General features: G+C 34.4%; 2 protein-coding genes across 6 annotated transcripts; both read right to left on the bottom strand.

Moving 5' to 3' along the window:
- Window positions 1-85: 85 nt before the first annotated feature.
- Window positions 86-3,238, bottom strand: LOC141701881 (protein IQ-domain 26-like). Of its 4 annotated transcripts, none has more exons than XM_074505498.1 (4): window positions 3,082-3,238; window positions 1,602-2,000; window positions 933-1,139; window positions 86-848 (listed from the first exon to the last, which is right to left on the bottom strand). In XM_074505498.1, the coding sequence occupies exons 2-4, from the start codon at window positions 1,995-1,997 to the stop codon at window positions 258-260; spliced, it is 1,194 nt and encodes a 397-aa protein (XP_074361599.1). In that variant the 5' UTR covers window positions 1,998-2,000; window positions 3,082-3,238; the 3' UTR covers window positions 86-257. The 4 variants fall into 4 exon arrangements, with proteins under 4 accessions (XP_074361599.1, XP_074361598.1, XP_074361601.1 ...); XM_074505497.1 differs by lacking the exon at window positions 3,082-3,238 and adding an exon at window positions 2,602-2,852; XM_074505500.1 differs by lacking the exon at window positions 3,082-3,238 and adding an exon at window positions 2,388-2,568.
- A 4,445-nt stretch (window positions 3,239-7,683) lies between these two features.
- Window positions 7,684-11,256, bottom strand: LOC141701890 (auxin-responsive protein IAA26-like). Of its 2 annotated transcripts, none has more exons than XM_074505514.1 (5): window positions 10,552-11,256; window positions 9,077-9,348; window positions 8,653-8,797; window positions 8,144-8,208; window positions 7,684-8,043 (listed from the first exon to the last, which is right to left on the bottom strand). In XM_074505514.1, exons 1-5 carry the CDS (start codon window positions 10,992-10,994, stop codon window positions 7,991-7,993), a joined length of 978 nt encoding a protein of 325 aa, XP_074361615.1. In that variant the 5' UTR covers window positions 10,995-11,256; the 3' UTR covers window positions 7,684-7,990. The 2 variants fall into 2 exon arrangements, with proteins under 2 accessions (XP_074361615.1, XP_074361614.1); XM_074505513.1 differs by having other exon boundaries at window positions 9,065-9,348; window positions 10,552-11,248.
- Between the last annotated feature and the right edge of the window lie 2,469 nt (window positions 11,257-13,725).

The raw sequence follows: 13,725 nt of genomic DNA, 5'->3' as shown, positions 1-13,725 counted from the left end.
TGGCTTTCTTAGTCCTGCTTGTGAGGCCTAATAGAAGACTCTAGTTTCATTCATGAAAAGTGGCTCACTCAAACTCTATAAAAGATTTACACAAGCACTATGTTATATTCTATAGGGTTTAAAACTTGGTGGAAGAACAGGACCATACAGAACCATCTTGTTAGTTTAGCTTCTTCACAATTCACTAAACTAGTACTATTCTATGAAAATTAAATCATGCAATTGGTGAAACAGGCACAAAAGGTTCAAAGGATTGATTAGAAGTTCATATCTTCCTGACCATGTGAAACCGCCTTCTGCATTTTCACTCCACTAAGACTAGTTCTTGATGCCATTATCTCATCCAGGGAAAGCCTTCTCTTTTGAATGTCTTCTGGTCTCTGCTTAGGAGCACTAAGAGACCTTACTTTTGCTCGAAAGGACTGTGTCTTAGCCATATAACTAGGATAGTTAGAATAAGGCCGAATGAAACTCTCTCCACAGACGCTCTTGGCTGGCGTTGCAGGGGTATTGTAGCGGCCAGAATATGCAAATCTTGGAGTGCTTTGAGCAGTGGCAAACTTATATTGTTCGTCAATGAAGCCCCATTCGTAATCTTGAATTTGTCGATTATTTGGTATGAAAAGACGGGTAGGAATCATACAGGGGTGGGGCGAAGAGTCAGTTTGGTCATAGGGGTCTTCCCCTGATTCAGAAGCAAAGAAATTCATTCTCCGCGATCTTGATTTGGACCTTAAAGTGTCCACTTCCACAATTTTCGGGCTCTCTTCAGAAGTATTGATTGAAGTTTCATAAGAAGCTGATAACCTCTTACTATGATATTCCCCTCTTGGCTCCTCAAACTTTTCCTGATAACAACCAAGTACACAAGAGTTTATTTTTAGGCACATATGACAGAGAAATGGTCTAAAAAGTGTACTAGTGATTCTTACAATGGACTTCCTCTGTAAAATTTCTAGATGAGATAGATGATCTTTGTTAAAAGAACGGCGAGCCCTCTGAGATCGGACAGCCACTTGAGCTCTCATAAGAGCTTGCATACTACGAAGAGTGGCTGTGGCTCGCTTCCTAACAAGGTAACCTCGAACAAGAGCTTGCAATTTTACCAGGCCTTTTAGAGCACGGAGAGCCTTTCTTGACTGTGAGATGGCCAATAACAGTTACTTAATAAGCAAGTATGTTACCAATGAAATAAAAGTTGTAAATGTATGGTAATGTTCTACAGCTTGAGCATGATGTGCATAATAAACACTCCACATTTGTCCAAAGATTATACTCCAAATTTCAAAACTGATGTGAGAACCAGTCATCACCACAATTAAAAAGCCCAATTACACAAGCATATAAATCAAGGGACAAGACCTTTAGCAGAACATATAATGAACTAATGGAGACAACATAAGTAGACTAAAATGGCATTTTACTATTTGTAAGAATTGGTGACTAAATACTTAAATGGAAAAGATAAAGCATGATCAAGAACAAGGCCCAAACTTGCTATACCATCATATGCATATTAATCCGGAATAGTAAACATCGACAAACTTGAAAACAGTAGAATAATTATACTAATATTCCAGAATATATTAAAATTAACTTACCAGATAACCCCTAAAAACAGTTTGTATCTTCAGTGCAGCCCATTTTTCCCTGCCACCGACGCGTAAATTTTGTCTGCCTTGGCTAGTAAGCCTAACAACTGCAACTGCAGCCTGCGCTGCAGCAACAGCCGCATCAGCTGCAGCTGCCGTGGCAGCAGCAACGGCAATTGCATGTTTGTTCTGCTCTTTCTCCGTCTCAGTAAAAGATCTCAGCCAAGAACTATCAGTAGCCGGATTAATTGCCGGGCTCTGATTTGCAGACCGAGAATTTTTCACAGACCTGGCAAAAGTCCACTTCTTCTTCCCTTTCTGGTCATTCAAATTAAAAGTATCAACATTTTCCTTATCTTTCTTCATTCCCAACAAGCCTCTCAACCATCTTGTAGTTTTTCCCATCTCCTGAAAATCAAATACAAACTTTACAACTGGTGAAAACTAACAAATCCAGTTGTAATTTACTGAAAAAACACTAGGTAAGTGATGAAATGAAGTACAGGGTGTGGAGACAAAGGTTAACAAATGCATCAAATCTTTAAATAATACTACAAAGAGATAAAAGATTGGTTTTTTAATAAACCATCTTCTCTTGTCTTTTTATTAAAATCTCTAACATCTGACAGTTCCTCGTGAAGAAATGAGTTACAAGACAAAATGGTCACAGAATGAAACAGATTTAAACAAGAATCTAAAATTTTAAAACTGAAAGTTTACCAACCAAATAGACAAGAATTTACAGACAAAATCAGTGAAAATCAAAAGATACTAATTATGAAAAGCTTTGCTAACCTTTCCAAATTCAAAACAAAGCTTCCTGGAGTTACAAACATACAAAAGGCATAATCATTTATATCTCTTGCCTTCTTACAATAAACATGCAAAACTATCTTCACAGTGAAAACAAACAAACAATTACAGACAACATGCAAGAAGTAACTTATTCATAAAGTAGTAATCATCACTTAAAAGAAAATTATTGTAGGGATTTATTTACCCACGTTACCTTCTAAAATTCAAATGCAGCTTGAGTTCTTTTTCCTCCAATGACTAACTACAAAAACTTAAAAAGAAGCCTCTTTTATTCTCTATCTTTTTCCTCACACTCACAGACTCTCTAACTTTTAGCTCTGCTGTACAAATTTCAGAACTTCTCTCTCTCTCTCTCTCTCTCTCTCTCTCTCTCTCTCTCTCTCCCTCTTTATCTCTCTCTCTCCCTCTTTATCTTTCTCTCTCTCTCTCTCCCTCTCCTACCTCTCTCTCTCTCTGTGAATCTCTCTACATAAATTCACACTATTTTTGGGTCTTAACAAGTCAGGCTTTGGTACTATGCTATCACTTTCAACTTTAAAATAAAAACCCTTTTTCTTGGGCCTTCTTTACAGCTGAGAGCTGACCATATGGGTATCTCCAAGAAAGTATAATATCATAGTTGGTAAATAAAAATACTGTAAAAAAATGTAAGGAGTGTCATCAAGGCACATACCCAAAAAAAGCGGATAAATGTGATGGGTTGTCCTCTGCATCAATCAAAAAGCTGTATAGAGAAAGATCTTCTGATTTTGCTTCTCCGAATACAAATATAACTTCATCACTGCCATGCCACAGTCTAGAAAATAATTTCTTGTAACATGCACTTAAATATAGTCTGCCATTTTTATTGACAGCATTATCTATGCAGATGGCCTAGATTGGGTTTATGATGTAGACTGAAAATGGGATTTAAATTTACTATTTAGCCCCATAAAATAGGTGTAACAACAACTATCTGAAAATCTAATCTTGTTGAACTAGTGGAAAAGAATATGTTAGCTTAAATGCGGTTTAGGTTTACCTTATTTTACGTGATTTGCACGTTATTACGTGAAAGGTATGTGAAGGGTAGCGGCTGCGGGCACCTAATATAAAAAAAATTGATGTTCCTGCAGTTACCTCACAAACATTGTCTGAAATTAAAAATAATTCCCATATTAATAGACGAGCTATCATAGTAACTACATGAAATTATATATATTTATAAAAACATTCTTACTATTTTATACTAAAATATACTTATATCTCACGAAACTTTCCTGAGGTAATATCGGGAACATTTTTCTCAAAAGGAAAAAAAAATATTACTTGATTCGTTGAATTTGAGTTCGAGTTTCTGGCGAGTAGTTAAAAAATCGAATTACGAATAGTAGTTAATTAATTGAAGACCGAGTACTTAACGAGTCGAATAACGTTCAATGTTTGTGCCCAAAAATTTTTAAAATCAGTCATTTATGATCTAAATTGAAAAAACGACTTATAACTCATAAAATAGTTAAATACTTTTAAGTAATATAAGTATTTAGATAATTTTTATTTATAAGTCAGAATTTTTATTTACATGAATTAAAACAAATAATTTTTAAAGATAATTATCTTAATTCGTAAATTTTAGATTAAACTAACATTTAAAAAATATATATTTTAAAGCTAAAATTAATTTTAAAAATGAAAAATCAAAATAAGTTCGAAAAAAGTAGGTCGTTACTAACTTTAAACTTATCAGCTTATATATTAAAATTTGATTCATATATTAGATTAAGAAACACTTGTCGATAAATATTTACGGCTAATAAATTAATAAGTCTCTTATAAGGAAGGGACAAACAGTCCGAAAGTTTTTAGGAGGTAAGTTTTCGGTTCTAACTTTAATGGGTTTTAAAATTATTTAAGTACAGTTTAATAAGTAGAAACAAAAACCTTTTGTTTTGTTTTCATATCTCATCACATGCGTAGAAATGTCATTAACGTGTCATTCTAGTGGGCAAGGTATGGGGGTATTTTCAGGCAATCATGCTGGGTTTCTTGACGTATCCTTTAAATATAAATAATTAGTATTTAGTCGATTCACTTTTAACAAGTTCAATTCACCGATTCCATATCTATTCTAAATGAAATGAGCGTGACGGTGGGATTTATCTTTGGTTGATCTCATTTTTGCTGGGTTTAAACCCAATACGGATATGAGCTTGATGATAAAAGACATATACAAGACGTAGATATTGAATTATAATTTTATTTGTTGAAAATTATTATCATTATGAAATTGAGTAATAATTTTATGGATAGACAATTATTTTTATAATTAGATTAGGTACGTGTTATTGGTTAAGTTTGTGATGATTATATATATATATAGTCATGTTATTGTTTTCGTGTATATTTAAGAGATGTAGTCGTCTTATGTATCGGTTGGGAAATACTTGCGCATTGGTTGGCTCAAGTATCGATTGGAACACCGTTGAGGTGTTATTGTTTTGATTGATAAGAGAATGCTCAAGATGTATGACTTAAGTATCGCTCGAGAGCAGATGCTTAAGTATGTTAGGCTTGAGTATTCTAGTTTTGATCGTGTATTATTGATAATTGTTTTTATTAATAATACAAGTTGGAACGTGAGTTTTCCACGTCAAATATATTGGTGTATGTGTACTCTGAATTGGTATGGTGGAGTACGTTGATGGATATGTTGACAAAGTTACGTGCGATATGACGGTTGACTTGCACCATGAATCAAGTCGCTCGGACTCGAGATGGAAGATGGAAGGGATCATTGCAATAGTTTCAACAGTTTGATGGTTGATCACCCAGGTGAAAAAATTGGATGATGCTCGTGATGTTCTTTAAAAGAGGTCGAAGGATTGTGAAAGTAAGGATCATGTGACTCAATGGTGAAAGGAGGGACTCGTGGTTGATGCACGTGTTTTTGTGAATGGATATGTCGTTATGATGAGTAACTGTAGTTTGGAGTTATTAGTGGTCACTATATGGGTCTTAATGATTTTCAAAAGTCGGAAGAACGAGATGAAGGGATTCTTGTTCGAGGGGAGGCATGGGCGAACGGACGCCGATGGCTTGAAGATGACTATTAATTCGGTTGTGAAATTGTATTGGGTTGAAGGGGATTAAATCCAATATGTGGTATGAGCTTGATGTTACAAGACATAATTGGATTGTGTAATAATTGTATGTATTGAAAATTATTATCATAATGGGATTGAGTAATAATTGTATGGGTAGACAATTATTATTATAATCAAATTAGGTATGTTTTGTTGGCTAAGTTTGTGATGGCTATATATACATAATCATGTTATTATTTTCATGCATGCTTAAGAGATGTAGTCATCTTAAGTATCGGTTGGCTCAAGTATCAATTGGAACACCATTGAGGTGTTATTGTTTTGATCGGTAAAAGAATGTTTAAGATGTAGGTTTTAAGTATCGCTCGAGAGCGGATGCTTGAGTATGTTAGGTTTGAGTATTTTAGTTTTGATTGTGTATTATTGATAACTGTTTTGATTAGGGATGACAAAATAATCCGATATAACGGATACTCGATCCGAAACCCGAAATTTTGGATTTACCGAACCCGATTTTTTGGATTTGGATTTGGATATGAATTTAATTTTTAAACCCGAAATTTTTTGAATTTGGATTTGGATATTAGGTATACCGATCCGAAACCCGATCTGAAATCTGAAACTCTATCTGAACCCGAAATCCGAAAAAAATCAAATTATTATATATATAATATTAGAATTTTATATATTACACGTTATAATATTATATGTATATATATATTATTTTATATAATATACATTATACATATTATTCTATAAATTTTCGAACATATATTTTTATATTTATGTTAAAAAATAACTAATTATAAATTTCAATGAAATATAATTATTCAATCGTTTAAACGGGTGATAAGGTTTATAAAGTTAACAAAACATATTTTAATAATAAATCTAAACAAATGGGTATCAATTGATTTGATTTTTTAGATATTAGCTATACATATAATAACACGATTAATGATATGGTGGAGTGGTTGAAGATGACAAGTTAAAACTCTTCATCTGCAAGTCGCGTGTTCGACCCCAAACACTTGCAATATCAATAATTATACAAAATTTCAAATTTCGGGTTCAGGTTCGTGTTTCAGGTATGAATATCCAATTCATAAATATTTCGGGTTTCAGGTATACCTAAATCCGATCCGAAATCTGATGGATCAAGTTCGGGTATTCATTTGCGGAATTTTTCGGGTCGGGTTCGAGTATAGATAAAATTTCGGGTTTGGATATGGATTCTACAATATCCGACCTAATTGTCATCCATAGTTTTGATTAACAATATAAGTTGGGACATGAGTTTTCATGTCAAATATATTGTTGTGTGTATACTCTGAATTGATAAACTGAGTCTCGAATATGTGTTTGTTTCATCCTAACAATGTTCAGATCCGATTCTCGTTATACTATTTATAATCTTAATTTAGTTAAAATATATGAAACATCGCAACTTATTACATTTAGGATTCGGTCATGAGCAAAGTATGCATCACATCATATTGCGAAAAAAAATCACCATATATGTGCGCAATAAAAATTTTCATGGTACATGTACAATAGAGTTTTTGAGACGTATACATGAGAATTGCCGCTTGCATATATTTCAAAAATTTTAAAAATATAATATGCTGTAACAATCGTCGACTTCGGACACGTGTCCTGACATTGTTGCAAAACATTGACTGACACCTAATGCGACCAGATTCGGTTATTCAAACACAATGATACACGCAAAGTCCAGTCCTTGCATAGCTGTTTGGAACTGCAAGGACTGGAACTGGAGCCCAAGTAAGTTGAAGATCAAAGTTTATCCAACACCAGTCACTTTTAAAATGGGCCTCCATTTTCGAATATTCTTGTTTAGTTTTCTCCCTTAGTCCAATACTCGAAACCCGTTTTTTGATTTAATCATTACTAATAACATCATGGGCCAGACAGTTTGGTAAAGCTCCACTACACTACTGTATTCAACGGACTCCTAGTTGGTTGAGTGGAGTTTAGGGGTTTACTATCTCAATATCAAAAATTCGAATCACTAGAAGACACGGAAGTAAGTGAATTGTCATACTCGATGAATACGGGTGTGTTAGTAGTGTTTTGGATTAGTTGAGTTCCGCGAAAACAAGCCCGGACACAGAATTAAAAAAAAACATTACGACATAGAAGTCAACCAAACAATTTCAAGCCTCATAACCTAGTCAAAGTGTCTCAAAATCAAATGATTTAAAACAGTAATAAAAAAGGATTTTAAATTACAATTGATTGTGTCTAGACAGGTTACTGGTTGGAATCCAGAGAACAAACCTTTTTACTTAAAACCGACAAGCAAGGATAAACTGCTTACATTTGGAAATTAGTCTCCTAATACGGAAGTCTTGTACACCAAGTATGACTTAGCAAACGCCTTTTGACGATACAATTTTTAATCCAAAATATTAAGGGATATAAACAAAACATGACACCTCCAATCTCAGTTGGTACTCTTGACCTGATATAGATTCCTCACTGTATTACTGCAGTTTCAGTTCGATTCTTGCCCTGCTTACGACCATCAGCTGCAAAGACCGAGATTTTCCAAGTTAATCGACTGAACTAGCTTGATGTATAGCTCGGAATTGGATAAAAACTATGCTATGTGAACATAAAAGTACTTACCAAATAGCGAAGATAGGTCAGAGCTCTTCAATACACGCAGCCTCTTGACAGCAGACACAAACATGCTGCAAATCGCATGTTGAAGGTTGATTTAGCACATGACAACAAATCTGACAAACTCATTTGTTTATATGATGCAGCTCTGCCTCTATGAAACTGTTCTATAGAGGCACATGTCAAGTGGCCAAGTGCTGTAGGCAAAAGAATGCACACTTGGATTTGTTTATGGGAAGAAACTGTTTTTCGTGTGATTTGGATGCATGTTAACTATGAAGAGTGTAATGCCGAAAGGATATTGTGGCTGTGAAGTTTACAACTATCGATCTGCAGAACCTCTAAACCGGACTCTCTCTAACCGATAACTTTAATTTATCAATGTTAAAAATATAATAATTAACCAAGTGGCATAACTCTTCTCTGGAAAGAAGAAAATAATTGAGCAAGTGACAAATATTAAAAACATAAAATAGATTTTGATATGATCAGATCCACAGAGGTGAGGTGCTTACTGCCATGGGACATCTCCAACAAGCATCCTGTCTCCTTCATTATCCTCATACACAAGAGTATATTCCCCTCTTCCATCTAACAACCCTGTAATTAACTTATCTCCCTCGTCGTTCTGGATTTTTTCATCAGAGGGGTCCCTTTGAGCTAAACAAGAACGAAAAACATACCATGTGAGAAACACATCTCTCACTGTAAAAATAATGTATTTGCATAACTAGATTACAAAAAAACATTGTTATATGCACTGCAACAAGTTGTAGCAACACAGACCATTTTAAACAAGTTGCGTAAAAGGCTCAATTGCATGCATGATCCAATAATAGAACAATACTTCATACGACGCTTAATAGAGATCATCTAAGGTAATTGCATATATTATGCATTCAATTTATGCAAGGGGAGAAAGAGTACCAGCTAAGAGACCTCTAAAAAGCTCATCAACCGAAGACGATAGCTTCTCGTAGCTATCATAAGCTTTAAGATCAACTTTTCTTCCAATAGGAACTCCATCCATGTTGATCTTCACAAACAAACCATTACAAGAGTTCTCGACCTGTTTTTCGTTGGCACTCTTAAGTGGCGGTGCTAATTTCTGTTCTTTGGGCTCAACTTTCACTTTTGTTGAATTGTTACTTGCAATATTCTTCCTAAATGATCGAATCGGAGGCCATCCAACAACTGGAGCAGGAGCAGTTCTGTTGTATCATCATCGTTCGTGAACCATTGTTAGAAATTAAAATCATTTAGTCACAAATAAAATTCCAGTGAAAATTATTTATCATATAGATGACATACATACAAGAAGAAACAAGCCGTCAATATGGGGACATACAAGCATGGGCGGATGCAGAAAATTTTCCTCGGGATACACCGAGTATAATTTAGAAAGACACCTTTATAATTTCAAATTTTTATGGAGGCACTTTCATATATTTTCAAAATTTTAACGATGAAAAAGGTGAAATTTTGTTTAGAAGGAACACGTGCCCCGTGCCCTTTACTAGATCCGTCATTGCATACGTAACAAGTTTATACTTGCACAGTAATAACATAGAAGTAACTGCTGTTGGAGGGGACAATAACCTAATCAACTAATCCTGTCAAGACAAGTAGTATAAAGTAACATCACTGTTGATACTGCAGAAGATAAAAGATTAAAGGCATAATCTTATCATAGCATGGACCACATGCCCACACTTAAGTCCAAAAATAATTGCAGGGGAATATGGTGAATATGCTCTGTAGAACAAGAAAACAATACAGCATACTAACCAGTAGCCAGAACTTCAAAAATACCAATTTTCTTTTAGTTTTGCTACATCCAAAAATCCTTTAACATGGACTCAAAAATTTATTCTAGCAAAGATTTTTTTTTTAATTTTAGTTCACATAATAGCAAATTTTAATTTACACACGCCCTCCTTCAAACACCGAGATTTTAGGTGAGTTATTAACTTAACATGGTATCGGACCTTTTCCACAGAGTATCGGACCTTTTCCATTGAGCCGATTTTAGGTGAGTTATTAACTTAACATGGTATCAGACCTTTTCCATATAGCCGAATCAAGTTATTAACATTAATTATTTCCCCAAAAAGATTTAGTCTTTAATCTCGAATAACTCCTGGCGTGCACACTAATAACTTACTTAATAAGTGATCATTTCATAAAGTTGGTTAAATAGTTACAAAGATTAAGGGAACAATGAACTAATCCTGGCAAGACAAGTAACATCATTCTTTTGAAAATAAGAAAAAATATTAAAGGCCTATCTTATCATGTACAAATATAAGTCTATATACAATGTGAACAAGGTGAATATGCTCTGTACAACAAGAAAACAATATAGTACACACTTGACCAGTTAAAAAACTTGAAAAAGTGAAAAAAGAATAAACCTTTTCTGAGATGTGTTGGGACCATCTGTGTTTTTTACAGCAGAAGCATCAGTTAAAAATGCCTGTTGCTTTTCAGTTGTGTTCTGCAACTCTGCCACCAATGATTCCTTTTTCATGTCTTTTTGTTGGTCATAATATTTTGAACAAGATGATGACCATGGAGTACCATTCAAGGTATCTAAAGATGAGAACTTGTGTGTTTGTGTTTGACTTTCATTTAACCAGCTATTTTCAAGAACTCTTTTTGAACCAGAACAAGTTGTGTGAGATATGATTGTGGAATATGAGTTTCCAAGAGAAAGGAGAGAAGGGTTATGATCTTTTTCTTGAAAGATGTGTTTGGTAGTGTTGGTTGTGGTTTTAGTATGTGTCAAGTTGAGTTCTTGATCACCTGGTGGTGCTAGCCTTAGTTCTAGCTCATTTCTTGCAAATCCCTCCTCCATTTATATGTCTTACAAGTGAAAATTGTGAAAACTTAAAAACCCAAGTGAAAGAATCAAGTTTCTTGAAGAATAGAGAAGAAAGTGGAGATTTTTATTTTTTTTTGAAAATGAGAGAAAATGAAAGGGAAGATATGTTGTATGTAAATGAAGAGTTATAGTATTTGTGATGAGTTGGAGAGGAAATAGGTAGAGAGAGTTGTATATATATTGAATGAACTATGAAGGGTGGGAGTGGTTTATAAAAGGAGAAGTTGAGAGAACAAGCAAGGCTTTTAGCCTGGGAATATGAATTTTTTATTTGGTTTGTTGGTGGGTTGACATTATTGTCTACTACCCTTTGTTCTACCTATACATTAGCATCTGCCAAGCTTGATTATAATATTTATTTTAATAAAAAATTAATCATTCTTATTATAATCATTGTTACTGATTTTGGAAATCGGAACTATTCGGTTCGGGTACCGATTTATAATTTATCGAACGATTTTTAAAAAAATCGGATGATTTATCAGCGATTTATCGGAAATCGGACAAATTTTTTTAACCAATTTTTAAGCGATTTATCGGCGATTTTTGAAAAATCGACCGATTTTTATAACAGAGATTATAATTAAAAAATATCCAAACAACTCTTGATGCAACGGTATGACTCTCGTTTTATTTAATGAAAGTCGAGGGGACCGCAAGGGTTGACTCAGCTGGTTAAAGAGGAGATAATTATCCTCTTGGTCACAAGTTCGAATCCCACAGGAGGAAAATTTGTGATTTGCAGACTATTGCGCGAGTTCGTAGGATTTACTTAGTACGCACCCGAAGAGTAGCGGCTGCGAGTTACCTACGATTGAATAAAAAAAAAGTCGAGGGTATTCCACTTCCTTTACAAGATATCGAGGATGCTAGGGAGAATGTGTCGGAAAAAATATGTACTCTGTAATTTCAAAAAAAGAGGATTTGCATGATGAAGATTTGTAGGAACATGCAAATCCTGTGATTTTTAGTTTGTGCGCACTCTTCTTCCCGTCTTTGGCTCTCTAATGCCGTCCTTAGCTCATTAACGCTTATTAACACTACGGAAAAGAGGAGTAATCGAATATGTAACTAGTCCGTACTGAGATGATTGGGTTTTATCTGGATTTTAAAAAATTCGATTTAAAAAAAAATGGATCGGGCTAGGATTTTTGAAAATTGGGTCAGGCTGACCGGGCATTCTAAAAAATATGAAGCCCGTTTAAGGCTCGCAAACTGGGCCAAATCGAATCGAACTTTTCGAACTTTTTTCTAACTAAATCAAGTTTCAGATTTTTTGAACATCTCTAATTCACACATGACAACCATGCAAGTATTCGGATGTGTCAACTTATGTATGACACCGAGGAGTTCTCTTATATATAGATCAGCCGGTTAATTTTTCAAACGGGTCAGTTTCAGGTAATTTGGGTACCTATCAGGTAGGGTTCGTGTCACTATTTTTGAACCCGTTTCGGGTCAGGTCAAACTAAAAAAAATTCAGGTACGTCCAACCCGACACGAACCCGACCAAAAATTCAAAATTGACAACCTATAAGAATCGGGCGGGGCTTTTTGAAATTCGGGTCAGGCGGGCCGGACTTTCTAAAAGTTATGAGGCCCGTTTAAGGTCCGCGGACTAGGCCAAACTGAGTTGAATTTTATTCTGGATCGATCTTTTCGGTCTATTTTCGAAACTTGATCGAATTTCAGATTTCGAATTTTTTAAACATGTCTAATCCGCACATGACAACTGTGCAAGTGTCCGGATGTGTCTAACTTAAGTATGACATTGATGAGTTCTCTTAAATATAGATCAGTCAGTTAATTTTATCATAAATATCGTGTCTTTTTATTATCGGTAACATATATTTTTTTTATCATACGAAATCCGCAGCCGCTACCTTTCGGATACACACATAAATATACACGTATTAGATTAAAAAAGACAATATCATACTACTGCAGATAATACCATCTTCAAGTTAAACCTTACTTGCGATCCAACAATATTTTGAAGCGTAACACAAACACCCCTATATATAAATGATCAAATACAAACTAAAATTAAAATAGAAACTTAGAACTAATCTAAGCCATTAGATCTAACCAATCTAATGGTCCCCCATAAATCACACCACCCAACTACCCTGCACCCTCCCACACCTGATTTCAGCTTTTTCCCTCCGTTTTTAAGTTGATATTTCCCGTCAAACCGTAATTTTTTTAAAATCCGATTTCACTGTATTTTTCTACACCTCTCAACGATCGATTTGCATATCATATGTGTTATATTTCGAATTATTTTTTAAAAAAAATATTTGGTTTCCAGTTTTTATTATAAATTGGTTTCTATTGGAGTAACCCCTGTATATATATGTTGGTTTTTTCTTCTTTACATTAGAATTTACAAAAAATTAAAAAAATAGCATGTGTAATCAAATGCGTTTAAAACTGACAATCACAAATGGAGCATCCAGATAGTAGGCGCGCCTACAAACTCTAAGAATGCTGTTTGTTAGTGGTTTGTTTCACATCACTCAACAAGACCACCCCACTTTTTATCACATCAAACTCCATGATCAGGACTCCTATTAATAGAAATCAACAATGTAATTACTGTGTTTATGATGTTTTATTCTCTCTTTCAACTTTAAATCACCTAAACAAGATTTAAAAGGTATCGTCTTGTTCGATCTTGTTTCTACTTTTTCTCCACCTTTGA

The sequence above is a fragment of the Apium graveolens genome, unplaced genomic scaffold (genome assembly GCF_009905375.1).
Source record: "Apium graveolens cultivar Ventura unplaced genomic scaffold, ASM990537v1 ctg4466, whole genome shotgun sequence".
NCBI classification, from domain to species: domain Eukaryota; kingdom Viridiplantae; phylum Streptophyta; class Magnoliopsida; order Apiales; family Apiaceae; genus Apium; species Apium graveolens.
This window is presented reverse-complemented; position numbering and strand designations above follow the sequence as displayed.